This window comes from Lytechinus pictus, chromosome 3 (assembly GCF_037042905.1).
Source record: "Lytechinus pictus isolate F3 Inbred chromosome 3, Lp3.0, whole genome shotgun sequence".
NCBI lineage: Eukaryota > Metazoa > Echinodermata > Echinoidea > Temnopleuroida > Toxopneustidae > Lytechinus > Lytechinus pictus.
The window spans coordinates 33,782,225-33,797,085 of NC_087247.1; the positions used below are offsets into that span (position 1 = coordinate 33,782,225).

At 35.3% G+C, this 14,861-nt stretch overlaps 1 protein-coding gene across 1 annotated transcript in view; it reads right to left on the bottom strand.

Annotated features, from left to right (window-relative positions):
• Positions 1-1,761: 1,761 nt before the first annotated feature.
• The window catches only part of LOC129257404 (scm-like with four MBT domains protein 2), a 31,988-nt gene continuing 18,888 nt past the window's right edge, over positions 1,762-14,861 (bottom strand). The window contains exons 17-22 of the mRNA XM_054895716.2: positions 10,934-11,171; positions 9,685-9,860; positions 9,098-9,432; positions 8,597-8,842; positions 7,509-7,640; positions 1,762-5,783 (exon numbers count right to left, since the gene is read on the bottom strand). Coding sequence (XP_054751691.2) covers positions 5,643-5,783; positions 7,509-7,640; positions 8,597-8,842; positions 9,098-9,432; positions 9,685-9,860; positions 10,934-11,171 — 1,268 coding nt within the window. The 3' untranslated portion in view covers positions 1,762-5,642. The remainder of the gene's footprint in view (positions 5,784-7,508; positions 7,641-8,596; positions 8,843-9,097; positions 9,433-9,684; positions 9,861-10,933; positions 11,172-14,861) is intronic.

Here is a 14,861-nt window from a genome sequence, read left to right on the forward strand (position 1 = left end):
AGCAAAATTCCCCCCCCCAAAAAAAAAAACATACTTAATAACAAAGAAAATAACCGAGGAGGTGACATATGGGTCTTTAAAAAAATGTCCAAATGAATTTACTTTTTAGAACATCTTGGATGCTGGCATGGATGCTGGCAGACATTCATGTGACTTTCAAATTCAATAGCAAAAACTTCTATCAAAATATAAACAGCTCCTAGGAAATCAATTTCACCTTGAAATCCTTAACAAGCACTTATATCTTCTAAAATGTAAGTTATAGCAAATCTTAGAAAAATGTAAATATTTCTTTATTTATCCAATGAAATTATTGAATAGTTCTTGTGTATAGCTTTTTTTACAATAATTTCTTGACAAAACCAGATTTGAGTTCTCCACTTAAATACTTTCCATTTGTATCTTTTGATTAAAAAATACAGACTTTTCATTGGGGAACAATGTTTTACAGTTCAAGAACCACAATCATTCATGAATATATGTCATCAAATCACTTTTTATTAAGTAATTTTTGTGGAGTGTTGTGGCCCAGTCTTCTGACTTTGAAACAGAGGGTCGTGGCTTCGAATCCCAGCCATGGCGTAATTTCCTTCAGCAAGAAATTTATCCACATTGTCCTGCACTCAACCCAGGTGAGGTGAATGGGTACCTGGCAGGATTAATTCCTTGAATGCACGAGTGCTGAAAGGCAGCTCAAGCTAAAGCCGGGGTAATCATAATAATAATAACATTGCACCTCGAAATAGAATGTTTCTAGATAGATGGCGCTATATAGATGCCTATTATTATCATCATCCTTGGCTTGCAAATATAAAAACAGATTCAAAACATATTCAAAGCACACCAATAATTCATCTAATAAAGTCTGACAGATATAACAAACATGTCTTCAGCAAGAGATTTTGATTAGAATACAGAACTTACAATTTATCCAGACAAAAATAATTGCATCAGAAATACAGTATACCATTTCATTCAAGAGATATCTAGAGGATACAATGAGGTACAATGAAAGAAGAATTTCACAATAAAATAAATTCATCTACAGCCTTCTTTTATTCACTTACTACTTTTGATTTCTTATAATCATTCACGTAATTTAAAACTAACAACTTTTTCCAATACAAGCCTCATTGTTCTAGGAGTCTTGCTTTAAAAAAAATAATAAAATGGGCAGCACATGACAAAATATAGTAGGTCGGTGGATTTCAATACATATTCTGACCTTTTGACCTCTGAATTACGCAAAGTTTATCTCTGCATTTGTGATTCTACCATGGAGCCACAACCATTTCTTTGTTTTTATTTTAATTATGCACAACGCATTGTCCATTTTCAATATAGAACTTGGTCAGATCCAACTCATGTTCTAACTCTAACCAATGGCTTCAAAGATGTTTGGGTATGAATTTGATAATCCTACCCGAGAGCCATAGAAAATCAATATGATTTCAATAAGTATTTCTTGAACAAAGTTCACTCAGCTTCTGACCTTTAAACTTGATCAGATCCAACCAATGTTGAAACTTGACCTTTGACTTCAAGAGATAAAGATTAGCATGAACTGGATGAATCTCATTTGAACCAGTATGAATTATCCAGTTCACAAAATTAAATTCAGACCAAACTGATTTTCATAGTCCTACAACAAACAGCTGTACAGCAATAACTGATAAATGCAGCAAATGCTGTCGACACAAATAACAAAATGGCTCTGCCTAGCATTGCTACAATATGCAAGTGAGACACAAATTTTTCAAATTATAGTGATTTATTTTTCAATACTGGAACACCTCTGGCAGTCTCATCTGTATCATGCATTTAAATGTAGAAGCAATGCTGAGTTTGAAAACTAAGATGAATTAATTAAAAAAAAAAACACGATTCATTTGATAATAAAATTCTAAGTTCATTGACCCCAAATAAACCTTTGGAATTGATCATGTGACCTGACACTCGTGCAAAACGAATAGTCATATTTGATTACCCTCATGCCAAAGTTTCAAGAAATAGAACCATATATATTTATTAAAGTTATGACATTTAAAAAACTTAACATTGGTTAAGATTTCAATGTTGACGATGATAGCTCTGCCATAGCTGGATAGCTACGCCTATAGTCTTGGTTTACCAAGACGAGGCAAAAATTGCAAATAATGTACTTGCGTATAAAGACTAAAAATAACTAAATCTCATCTTTAATAAATGTTAGTTTTCTAAATAATATTAAGGTAATTACAATTTCATCTCTCAACAGAAAGAAATAAGCTTCTTAATGAAAATAATTTTCATTTAAATCATATCTAGCTATTTACTTCTGATATGATTACATTCAACTTCATATAATCAAGAGCAGCAAATTCATGCATATTATCATTTTTAGTACATACATATATTTCATATTTAGTTACATGAAGCTTTGGCCATTTTATTCTTAAGAATATCGAGTATAGCAATAGCACCAATTATAAAATCATATAAAGCATAACCTGAAACATAACTATTTCTAATTTCTCACCCATTACAATCATAAAATTAATATCACACATCACATACAGTACTTACAATCCATTTATACTTGTGGCACAATATAAACTGGGTTCCAAAAGAAACTTTACAAAGGCACTGCACAAATTCCACTCAATCAAAACAATATTTTACAAAGCACTCGTCAATATTTAATAGGTTGGTTCAATCACAGAGAGGCTAGAGCGCTCACATCAATTGGTTTCAGAATCCAAAGTCACTAATGGCAAAAGAAAGACCAATGAAAAGAAGATGGGATTTCACAAACTTCCCATTTTATCACAATGTCCTAAAAAGTGATTGGCTTGATCGCAAAGAAGCTACAGAAAGTTAAGATCAAAGTTTTAAATGACTGGAACAATTACACAGACACAGTCACACACAGATCCCCGGGGAATATCCCGGTAAGAGGGGGATAATCTGAACATGACATCATTTGTATGTGGCTGAGTGAGATACACACAGACATACTTCGTGTTCAGATTATCCCCCACTTATAGAGACATCCCGCGGGGGGGTGGCTGTGTGATTGGTCTAGTCATTTAAAATTTTCAAGTTAATTTCCTGTAGCTTCTTTGTGATTGAGCCAATCACATGCCCATGAAGGACATGTGTAACAAACTGGGAAGCTTGTTTAATCCCATCTCATTTTCATTGGTCTTTCTATTGCCATTTTGTGACTTTGGATTCTGAAACCAATCGATGTGAGGGGCTATAACCTCTCTGCGATTGAACCAATCTCTTAATTATTGACATGTGCTTAGTAAAGATTATACAGTGCGTATCAACAAAAAGTTTACACTTTGAAAAAGCCCTGGGAATTAAAAAATATACAACGTGTGGGTATTTTTTTCACATATAATCTTGGGTTTAGGTCTCATCTATCCAATGAAAGTAAAAGTTTTGACAGAATGTTACACTTGAGTGAGCACTGAACATTTTTGTAAAGCTCGCAGAAATCTGTTTGCACAGAAATGCTAGTTTTCACGCTGTGTCAAGGGGAAAGGGCGAAGTCAAACTTACCCTGCGAAACATTTCCCTTGCACTTTTAGTCAATTGAAATAAATCGGATACATTCAAGCATTTTGTAACAATTTTGCCACCCAAAGTGGAATTTCAACACTTAGTAAGCACAACCTTTACCCTTTTTGTGCCAGCTGGATCTGAGGACATAACTGAATCTGAACAAAAGTTTATATCAGACATCTCCAGCATTTAAAGTGGGTTTAAATTTCATTTTTCATTTAATACTTGTTTCTCCACACTTTTCCCAAGCTTGACAATGATTACCAAAATAAAAATCAAGCCTAAGCCATTTCATGTAAATCACAGCTCAGTGTAAAGCAAATATCGTCACGATGGCCTCGGTGTGGGGGGGGGGAGTGTGGTGAGGCGCAATGCACTCTTCGAAGTGTTTTGGGCAAGGAAACAAGTTAAAAAGGTGAAAGATATCTTCAAATCAATTTTACTAGCTAAATTCCACATGTTCTTCATGATTAAGGTCTACTTTTATTCGCATAACTATTTCAAAGTTCTGCGCAAATCATTTTTCACTAACATTTTTAAAGTAAGTGGTGCTCACTCAAGCGGAAATATTTTTTGACAGATATATCGTCATTTGCTTAAATGGATCTGTACCAATGTTAAAGTGTGGAAAAATCTTCAGGATATTACAATAGTATAATTTTACAGGATTTTTTTCGAAGTGTAAACTTTTTTTTTATACGCACTGTATATTATTGAAACTAGCCTGTGTAAAAATATTGTTCATTTTGACTGAGTGGAATTTGTGCAGTGCCCTTGTAAAGGTTGATCAGTTTCTTTTGGAACCCAGTTTACATTTCCCAAACATAGGGTAAAAGAATACTCTCAAGAATTTTTGTGGTTTCTACTGCAGCTAATGTTTCTCACACATTTTGATGCAGAAAGACGGTGGCAAAGGTGAGTTTAAAATTTCAAACCAATTCAAGACAAGAGTACTTGCATATTTTGGCTAAAGACTATCTTTCATTTCATCATCATTCAGTAATACAATGCAAGTTAATTTTCGTCAGAAAAGTAATATACATGCATAAAGTAAAGCTCTAATATCTCAATTTGGAAAATGAGTATTAAGCAAATTGAATCACTGTGATCTTTGATTTTTTACAAGCTCCTCTGAGAACTGATGGAATAGACAACCATTTTGATAAAAATAATATCCTGCTTTCACCGATACACTTTGACTATAAAGTCTCTTAGTGCTTTACAAATCAAATGTAAAGCACAAAGAAAAACTATTATAACTGAGAAATGACCGAAATGAGAGAACCAATATCCTCCAAACGCAAGTTGGTTGAATGCTAAACCAGACTTTTCCCTTTAATGTACAAGTTTTGTAAATGAGCAGATTGAATTGATGAGAGCCTGCAAAAGGTGACTACACTGAGCACTACAAATGACACCCTTCTCCTATACAAATAGTACATTAGCTCTACAATTGCAAGAGTGATTCCTGTGGCCTCTACAATAAGTTACACAATGGGATATTGGCATTTGTATCATGATAACATGTTCAAAACTTCTTCAAACAGCAAGTAAACTATACACATCGGTTTTACATATAGAGTAGTTTGAATCTTTTAAGTACCATCATTCAAGAATTAGGACCCCCTGCAAATTTGAAAGTTGCATGAAGGTAAAAATCAATACATTTCGGCCTGCATTACCCTCACCAATTGTAGCTTGTTGAAATCCTGGGTTTGTGAAACATTTTGAAGAGTTCTATACTTCAAAATTGCTTCAGTCACCTCTTACAGTGTCCATTTGTTCTACTGACCACCCAAAGCCAGTAAAGACCTAATACTCCTTCTAGAAACTGGCTATACAATGATGGTACATAGTTAACTCGTAGAATATCATTTTTTTTTTTTATATGATAGATGTTATGACATATACTGCTCATAGAATGCCATCTAACCTCTCCTATTTCCCAATAATCCCTGATTATTGGTTTCCTACTTTGGGCAAGATTCATTGGTGAATACTTTCACAGATTACCTGAATGAACCTTCTCTTTTCCTAAAACAGTTCATGGGGTTTGTTGATTTGCTTTTCAATTTGATATATTTGTGATGTCATGATGCATACTGCTCGTAGAATGCTATCTTAACCCGTTCAATGTGATGGCAAAGCTTGATGGCAGGTCCTAATTTCAGTTCCATACATTCTTGTACTGTAGGCAGTGTGAGGAGGAGAAGGGCCTGACCGTCAATCTCCTGTGAAAAGAAAAGGAGTAATCAATCAGATATTTTCATTACTAACCTGTAAAAAAAAATTACTGTAAATCACCAACTTCCACTACTTAAATATTTCATGCCAAAGAAATCTAACAAACCAACATCGTTTAGTTCTGGTGTCCGTTTCATAAAACTAGTTATAATAACGAATTTGCAATAACAATTAAAAAGCTACTGAAATCCTTTATTCTGATTGGCTGAAAGTAATTTTTTTATAAACATGGTGCATTTGTTATTATAACAAGTCTTTATGAAACAGGACCCTGATCATAAGTAGACATTGAATTGCTATGGATGCCCTTTCTACGCAAAATACCAACAAAACATAAAAAATACCATTTCAAAGGAAAAATTGATTTTTTTTTTTTAATCTATCATAGAGCCACCAGTTTGTGTTTTCTGAAAAGCAAAATGTCTTTTATTTGGTGTACAGAATACATTACTAATGGCAAAATAGCAAAATGAAATATAAGGCTCAATTTACTAGTTACTCCCTTACCACGATAAATACCACAATAAGAAATTAGATTGTTGAACTGAAAGAGTTTACGTGGTAGAACAGAAATATGTCCTTGCATTAACTGGTGAACAAGGCCAAATACAAATGTGTATTATCCATATTCACTTTAACAAACAAAATATCACAAAGAAATAGTATTATTTATACATTGCAATATTGGAGAATACATGTACTTTATGACTTGGAAAAAATGAATTTACTTGTACAGAATTACATGGACAGATGATCAATGAGACTTAAATATATAGACCATGTGGGATTATTGCTGTAGTGTAAAATTTTACACGAGGGAATTCAGGTAATGTTTGGAATTATCTGCTTGGATATTACCCCTTAAAGGGATGGTCCGGGCTGAAAATATTTACATCTTAATACATAGAGTAGAATTCACTGAGCAAAATGCCGAAAGTTTCATCAAAATCGGATAACAAATAATAAAGTTATTGAAGTTTAAAGTTTAGCAATATTTTGTGAAAACAGTCGTCATGAATATTCATTAGGTGGGCTGATGATGTCACATCTCCACTTTCCGTTTTCTTATGTTATTACATAAAATCATATTTTTTTCATTATTTCACACTTGTGTGAATAATATGTCTCCCTTATAATGAAATAAGTTGCAACAATAAATATCTAATGCACTAAATCAGATGTCAATCCAATTTTTCTAGTTCTTGGAGGAAAAAAATTGAATAAACCTATTTTCATATAATGAAATACAAAAGAACAAGTGGAGATGTGACATCATCAGCCCACCTAATGAATAGTCATGACAACTGTTTTCACAAAATATTGCTCAACTTTAAAATTCAATAACTTTGTTATTTGTTATCCGATTTTGATGAAATTTTTGGCATTTTGCTCAGTGAATTCTACTCTATCTATTAAACTATAAATTCTTTCAGCCCGGACCATCCCTTTAAGTACAGTGGTGTTCAAAGTTAGTGAACCCCAGCGGAAAATTAACATATTTAACAGTGATCAGGTTCTGCCATGTTTCAGATATTTGATTGTGAAGTCGGGTGATAAAATATTACATTCAATAAATTTTTGTTTTCTCTGGGCTTGCTGAACATTCTAGTGTTGTTGTCTACATTCAACACTCGGCATGAAGGAGTGCATTTTGCGGTGTGGTTCACTAACTTTTTAGCAACAACTGTTTGTGGTGTAAAGCTCTTTCTCACCTGCTCTTTGAACGTTTTGGCAAGATTGGCACAATCTGTCTTCTTGATAAATTTCACGACTTTATCAACACTCCAATGAAGAGGATTACTCTCCAACTTCAAAGTATTTTCACTCTTCACTGGGCTGGGTGTCTGAAGAAAAAACACAGAAATATGATTTTTCTTATTAATAAATATACATTATATATAAAAGAATCAATTACAATTAAAAACCAATTATATGGGTGAACTATAAACCATAGGTAGCCCCAAGAGTTGTGAAAAAATATTTTATCAATGCAAAAGATCTATGGGAAATCAAATACATATTTTTGATTTCTTGTAGATAACAGGAAGACAATTTTGTGAGGGGAGGGGATTAATAATGTTCAATTGAATCAATGGCATGTAATGGATAGATATCTCATTGAACCATCGAAGCTCACTAAACCACTTGTGAGTTACCAACTAGCTAGACTTGATATTTAATCTACCAGAGAATAGTGCAGTAAGGTCTGGTTTCATAAATAATAATAATAATAATAATATAGAGTATTTATAAAGCGCCAAATCCACATTGATTATGTGCTCAAGGCGCTGACTTATACTTGGTATATTATTTTTACCCCGGCTGTAGCTAAGCGGCCATATAAGCGCTAAAGCGTTCAAGGAATAAATCCTACCGGGTACCCATTCACCTCACCTGGGTCGAGCTTTAGCATTCACCCCCCCCCCCTTGAATAATAAATCAAAAACAAGGCCCACATACAATCTCCCCATCTGATTTTATTAATCTTATTCTGAATCTCAGAATCTCTTAATAAATTCCATGCTGTTAAACATGTCTATCGTCAATCAAAACAAAAATTCAATTATTATGTTACAGTGACAAATTTTCCACCTCAAATATAAGAATAAATGTGTGAGATCATTTTATAGTCCAAAAAGGATTTCCGAAGAAGTCAGTGTATTTCTAAAATACACATGATAAAGCATTCACTTCTGACCTACACTTTAGCAAAATGATTGGCATCTTTCCATGCATTTGTGCAGTTTGTGCAATGGGAACTATTAAAAAAAGTACAGATAAATTTCAAGGGCCAACTTACTTGCTTCTTATCTTTGGCATGTTTCTGTTTTTGGTCTTCTGCACGTAGTTGCTGCTCCAGTTGCTTCTGCTGTTGCTGCAACTTCTTCTGGTGTTGTTGCATGAGTTGTTTCTCTTGTTGCTCCATCCTCTCCCTCTCTTCCTCCCTCCTCTGAGCTCTAGATGATGTAAGTCTAGCAGCAAAGGTCTTCATCTTAGTTCCCCTCTCTCGATGAGGTAGAACCAACTTAGGAGTACTGTGCTGAAGCTGCATCAACGAATGGAAGGGACATGATATCAAAGCTGGGCTTGCATTTGTGGCTGAAGTCTCAAACATTCTTATTACTATAATGCAATTGTTGTGTTTATCTTGTCCTGTTAACTTACAAAAAAATTTCTGAGGAATATACGATGATTGTGTAACCATAGTTTGTGCTATTGATTACTTTTTTTTTTCTGATTTTTTGAAAGCATTAGCAATAAACTTTATTCAATAGTAAACCATGTTCAATGAATGAAATACCTTTGTTCTTTTTGCAGAGTCAAGCAGTGCTTTAGCTCTACTGACTAGTGGTTTCTTTGCTGAGTGTAGTACTTCCCTCCTCCTGGCATCTGCCTCAGCATTGCCTAATGCTGTAGAAGCATCCCCTCCACCTCCGCCTTGAACCCCTCCTTCAGCTCTAGTTTTCTCTGGTGACTCTGGCTTCAGATTGTTGTGTTTCTTCCGATGGATGAAAAGTTGCCGCCTCTTCTTACGTCTGCGCCCATTCCCCTTCTTCTCACTTGTCTTGGCCGGAGGCTTAGGGGCAGGTGGTCTTCCAAGACGGGCCGGCTTGTGTTTCCTGCCATATGCTTGTACTGTCATACATAAGATCAAGGAAGATGAAGTGAAGTGTCCATTATTTTGCCATTGGGAAAAAAAGTATGAAAAATAAATATTAAGAACTAAAAGGATACAGTAATTTTTGGAACAAGCTTTTCATAGTTGCGATCTTTTTAAGCTTCATTACACCCCCCCCCCCCAAAAAAAAAAAAAAAAAAAAAAAAAATAGGGCAAGGAAGGAATCCAGAGTATAAAGAATCACATATAAGTGAGTGGATTCAACTTACTGTATTTACTCTTGTTGAGGTTGAAGCACTGTTCTGGGCAATTATCTTGTACCTGATGCAGTGAGATCAGATTAGGACAACATTCTAAACTCAGACAGGTGTTTCTCAGGAAACTTGGTACCTCGCTGGCTGTCTTGCATAACTCAATCATGGCACGGTAACTCTTACCCTTGTATCTGTGGGTTATATATAAAAGCAAACTGGTTTATTATCAAGAAATTATAAGTTCTGATAAATGCATACATTTTAGACCCCATAATGAGATATAGTAGTAATTACTTTAAATATATCATAATATCATATATAAATAATGAATGATAGCTAGCTTGTACCTGATATGGAAGATTAAGGCCTGACTAAGCATTGGTAAAAGGTCAGTAGTGTGCATTAGACTTGAGTATCATCTAACATTCCAATGATAGAATAGTGTAGGAGTCATAGAATGTGTTTTCAGCCATATTAGAAAGCTTCTGACATAGATCATGTCCTGAAATTTTCAGCTTATTCTATTTGTAAGAAGAGGTTTCATATACTAGTAACAAGACATAAATATGCAGATATTATAATTGCTCGGGCACCCGATCGGATTTGAGTTTGATGTCAGAACAGAAAATTAATCCAATAAATTTTTTGGTTCACATCCTTCACACCATAACCCTTTTGTGACAGATGCATAAATATAATCAAGTAGTGAATTAGAATAGAAATAGTGACATGTACTTCCTTTTGCACTTCATTAATTTGGGAATTACTTCAAATGTGCAAATTCCTAAGTAATTCCAAGGCCAGTGTATATGTTGACAGAGTAAATTATGCTGCCTAACCTGGCTCGACTGAACATGGGTTGGCAATAATTATACCAATTAGATTATTGATACCTCAACATCTGTAGGACATTTCATGAAACAAATGTTTAGTGATTTTCACTGATAACTGTCATGTAAGCTATTGAAATTCTTGCATTTGATTGGCTCATTATGAATTGGTTATTGAAAATTACTGCCAAGATGTTCCATGAAACACACCCTAACCTGGTGAGGTTAGACACAGCAGCATATTTATTTCACATTTGTTGCCATGGCTGATGTTAAAAATATCAACCCAACACAAGCCCAAACATGAAACTTAAAACCACTGATTTTTCAAATACCTCACTATGTAAATAGTGAAGTAAGACAAAATTTGCAAACAACTACCCTTCCACTAGAACCAGTCTACATTACTCACAACAAAGTGGAAGGTCACTTACTTAGCCTTCATGACATGAAGGGAGCCATTCATTCCTGCCGTCTCTTCATTCTCAACCTGGATCTCCCGGAGCACACGAGGAGGCTTGTAAGCAGCATTGATTAGCATGTGGAGCACCTCTCTTAGCACCAAGGGTACCATGCCTGGTCCCACAGACTTGGGAAGCTCAGCGATACGTCCCTTGTTCAGGTAAGGACCCGAGAAACACTTGTGATTGTAGTACACCTTGTTGATCCAATCTGTGATGTGAGGAGATGAAGTAACATGTGAAAGATAGTTATTTAACAAGTAGAGAGGCTCTGGCAGTCTTGCCTGCATTCCACGATTCAATATAGCAGCAATGCTGACTTTGATAACATCTATTGAATAATCATTCTAATAAACACCATTCATATAAGAAAATACTTCATTCATTGGCCCTGTATATAAGATGGGTTGTATGAGAGGCGTCTTCTGATTGGTAATTGCCCTCGTCTTGCAATTACATAATCCAGTATATGGCCACGATCGTGGCATGTACAAGTAATTTCTGCATGGTAGCTTGTGTACAAAACCTCATAGGGTGATGTATCGATCAATACCTTGAAGAAAACAATCTTGCAATATTTTTTCATTACAATCAACATTATGATATCGCTCTACAATACACACATGATGATAATGGATTAATATTTAGCAGATGAAGTGCACGATATTGACAGTGCACCGATATCGTTACTGCTTTGTTATCAACATGGCTGGCTTCGCAAGTACATCAATTGGCCAGAAAAAAAGGCGTTTTTCGACAGTGTCTGAGAAAGAAATAGATATGCTAGTAGAAGAAATTGACACAAAAGAACACAAAAGAAGTCATTTCGTTTTCACAAAGGATTCTTAGGAGTGAGAGCAAAGAGAAAGACATTAAATTTGGTTCTCTCGACAGTTACTCTGAAGTGGAGCTCTGCAGTTTTCTACGAACATTCTAAGCGGAGGTACGCCAGAGTAACGGCAACTACTACGCCAAGCAATTGCTAGTAACTCTCCGATACAGGCTTCACAGGCATTTTCAGAAGGTATGTTCTATCGACATTAATAACAACACTTCATTAAAGTTGTAAAATTATGTATTCAGAGGAATGCTTCACAAGCCCAAGGAAGTTGGGAAGGATGCTGTACAGCACGAGGAGCCAATTAGACAGGATGATATGAAGAGAATTAGGAATTCAACTGTGTTGGACACCTTCACTCCACTAGGTTTGCAAAATAAAGTCTTTACACCTATTGGCATAAACACCATTGCAAAGAAAATGTCGAAAATTTCAACTGCAGCCAAGACTTCAAAAATCTACACGAATCACTGCTTTCGATAAACACCCTTGGCAGTGCAGGATTTGAAGTCAGGTATATCATGGCGATCTCTGGGCATAGATCAGAAACTAGCATTAAACACTATTTATTATGCACTATGAGCTTAGCCATCAGTTCTGAGAACTAGCCTTCTACAAACACTGGTCTATCCGGCGTACCCGCAAGCAGGAGGAGAGTTCCAAATCTAAATACAACCGCTGCTACATGTAGCCGTGTACATGTACCTACTCTGGCCCCTCCAGCACTTCCCCTTAGCCCTCAGAATGCTCAATTAAATGTGGCACACCCATCTTCTGATGAAAACATCCTTCCTGCCTCACCCATTAACATATCATCTACTCGAAAGTTCAGTTCACATACACAACAGTTGCATTTTCATGGATGCGAAGTAAAAATCTACTACCAAAAGTAGATTTTTCCTTAAACTTTGACTTTGGAATTATCAGTAAAATTTTTGCTGTTTAAACTTTTTGGAACTGCATTCTAGACGTTTCATTCAACTTTCAAGGTTATGGACGTTACATGGATTTTCAAGTCTTAAAGAGAGGATTCATCTTGTAAATAGTTCAGGTAAGTTCAGATATACTTTGAAACAATCTCAAGTCAAAAGTGTTCCCATCTTATATAACACATCGCACATGATAATTGTAATTCAATATACAATATCCTTTGAATACATAAATTTCGAATTCTCTTGTGCGTTTATATTTCAACTCGGCCTGCGGCCTCGTTGAAATATAAATGCACGCAAAAAATTTGAAATCTATGGACACTCATATTATGGTATATAGGCCTGACTTGAAACGGATATTTCAATATTCGGATACCCGACACTGAAAACCGGACGGCGGACGGGTATCCAAAATTTTATCCTGAAATATAAAAAATAATATCCATTTGCACTTATTTGAGTTATATTTAAGATTTTCAGTTATATTTGAGTTTTGAACCTATCCGATGATGGCGAGAGTCAGCGTGCGCTAATTAAAATATTTCTGAAAGCCACGAAATTACGAGAAGCTGAATATTTTGGGTTGAATCTGTTTTGCAATCGGATTTGACTAATGTGAGTTAGCGTGAGGCTACGGCTACAAATGTAGATCGTATGACTGTGTAAGCTATTAGTAAATGACTATTATTTGAGTTATACAAGGCCTAGTTACGATCCCATTCATTTTGCATTTGCTTTTGCTTTTGCATTTGATGCATAAATTACAAGAAACAACATGACACACCCGAGTAACCCGATCAACATTTATTTGACGCGTAAATGGTTTCAAATCATCTTCATTCTTCACTCGCATTGAAAGTCGAGGTAAGAAAATATACCATGAGTTACGCATTTCAAATCATCAAAACATAAGACGGGAAAGAAAAACGATCTTAAGCTACACCATAGTAAAATCGCCATCGTTGTCAGAACGGAACTTTACTCCATTGACGGACGGTCATGCTCCAAAACTGATATAAGGTCATGTTTCAAAACTGATATAAAAACGATGGTTTTCGGCGGGAATATATTACCGAAGAAGATTAATTGATATTGGTGATTATATTGGCGACTAAAACTTACAAATTTTGTTGGTGAGCCTTACTAAATTTAATGAGTTTTTGTGACAGGAAAGTGGTGAATCAGTGTCCACGGATACCCGAACCCGAAAAATGAAAACCGTTATCCGTCCACGCGGGCGGAAACCGTTCGGATATCCGTTTGGTGGCAGCACTACTCCTTAGCATGCACTATATGTATAATAGCCCGGGCTATTTTTTTAATTACATAGCCCGGGGGGGGGGCAAAAACAACCCCCCCCCCCTCAGATCTCTGCCGTTGATCATGCGATCGCGACAAAACTTGGCATGCTCGTCACCCAGGATGTAATCTCCACAATTCAATTGTCAACTGTACTGAAATTACTCAAATTTAGTTTCAATTGATTAATGCATAAAATCATAATTTAGCTGTAAATCTTAAACACAGCCCCAAAACTGCTGGATTTTGGTTTGGACACTCTTCTTAGGATAATTATCAAATGTTTATAAAAAAAAAAACAGTATCAAATATTTTTCTCACGCATTTTATTGTTTTTAAAATGTCTTATGTACTTTCTTGTTTTTTTCATAACTATGGAAAGCGTCAGCAACACTATTTCAGTCATAAATAACATGAAATCTATTGCTTTTAATCAGAAAAAAAAACCAATGATACATTTATGAATTTTGGCTACATACAGAATTTTCATCAGATTTGTACATGAAATGAATGAATTCAACAAAATAATACCCCCAACATGGCCAAAGTTCATTGACCATAAATGACCTTTGATCTTGGTCATGTGACCTGAAACTCTGGCAGGAGGTTTAGTGATACACCATAAACATTATGTCCACACAGGGCCACTCAACTTTATTGCTGTACCACAATCTTTATAATCACACCTAATACCACTGCCATCATATCCCCAACATCATTCCAAATGAGTGCTTTCTATATATATCTAGATGTAAATCTACTATAGTCAAATATTTTTGGACCACGGAATTCCATTTGACTTATGCAAAAAGTTTTCTTAGAAGATGTGAAT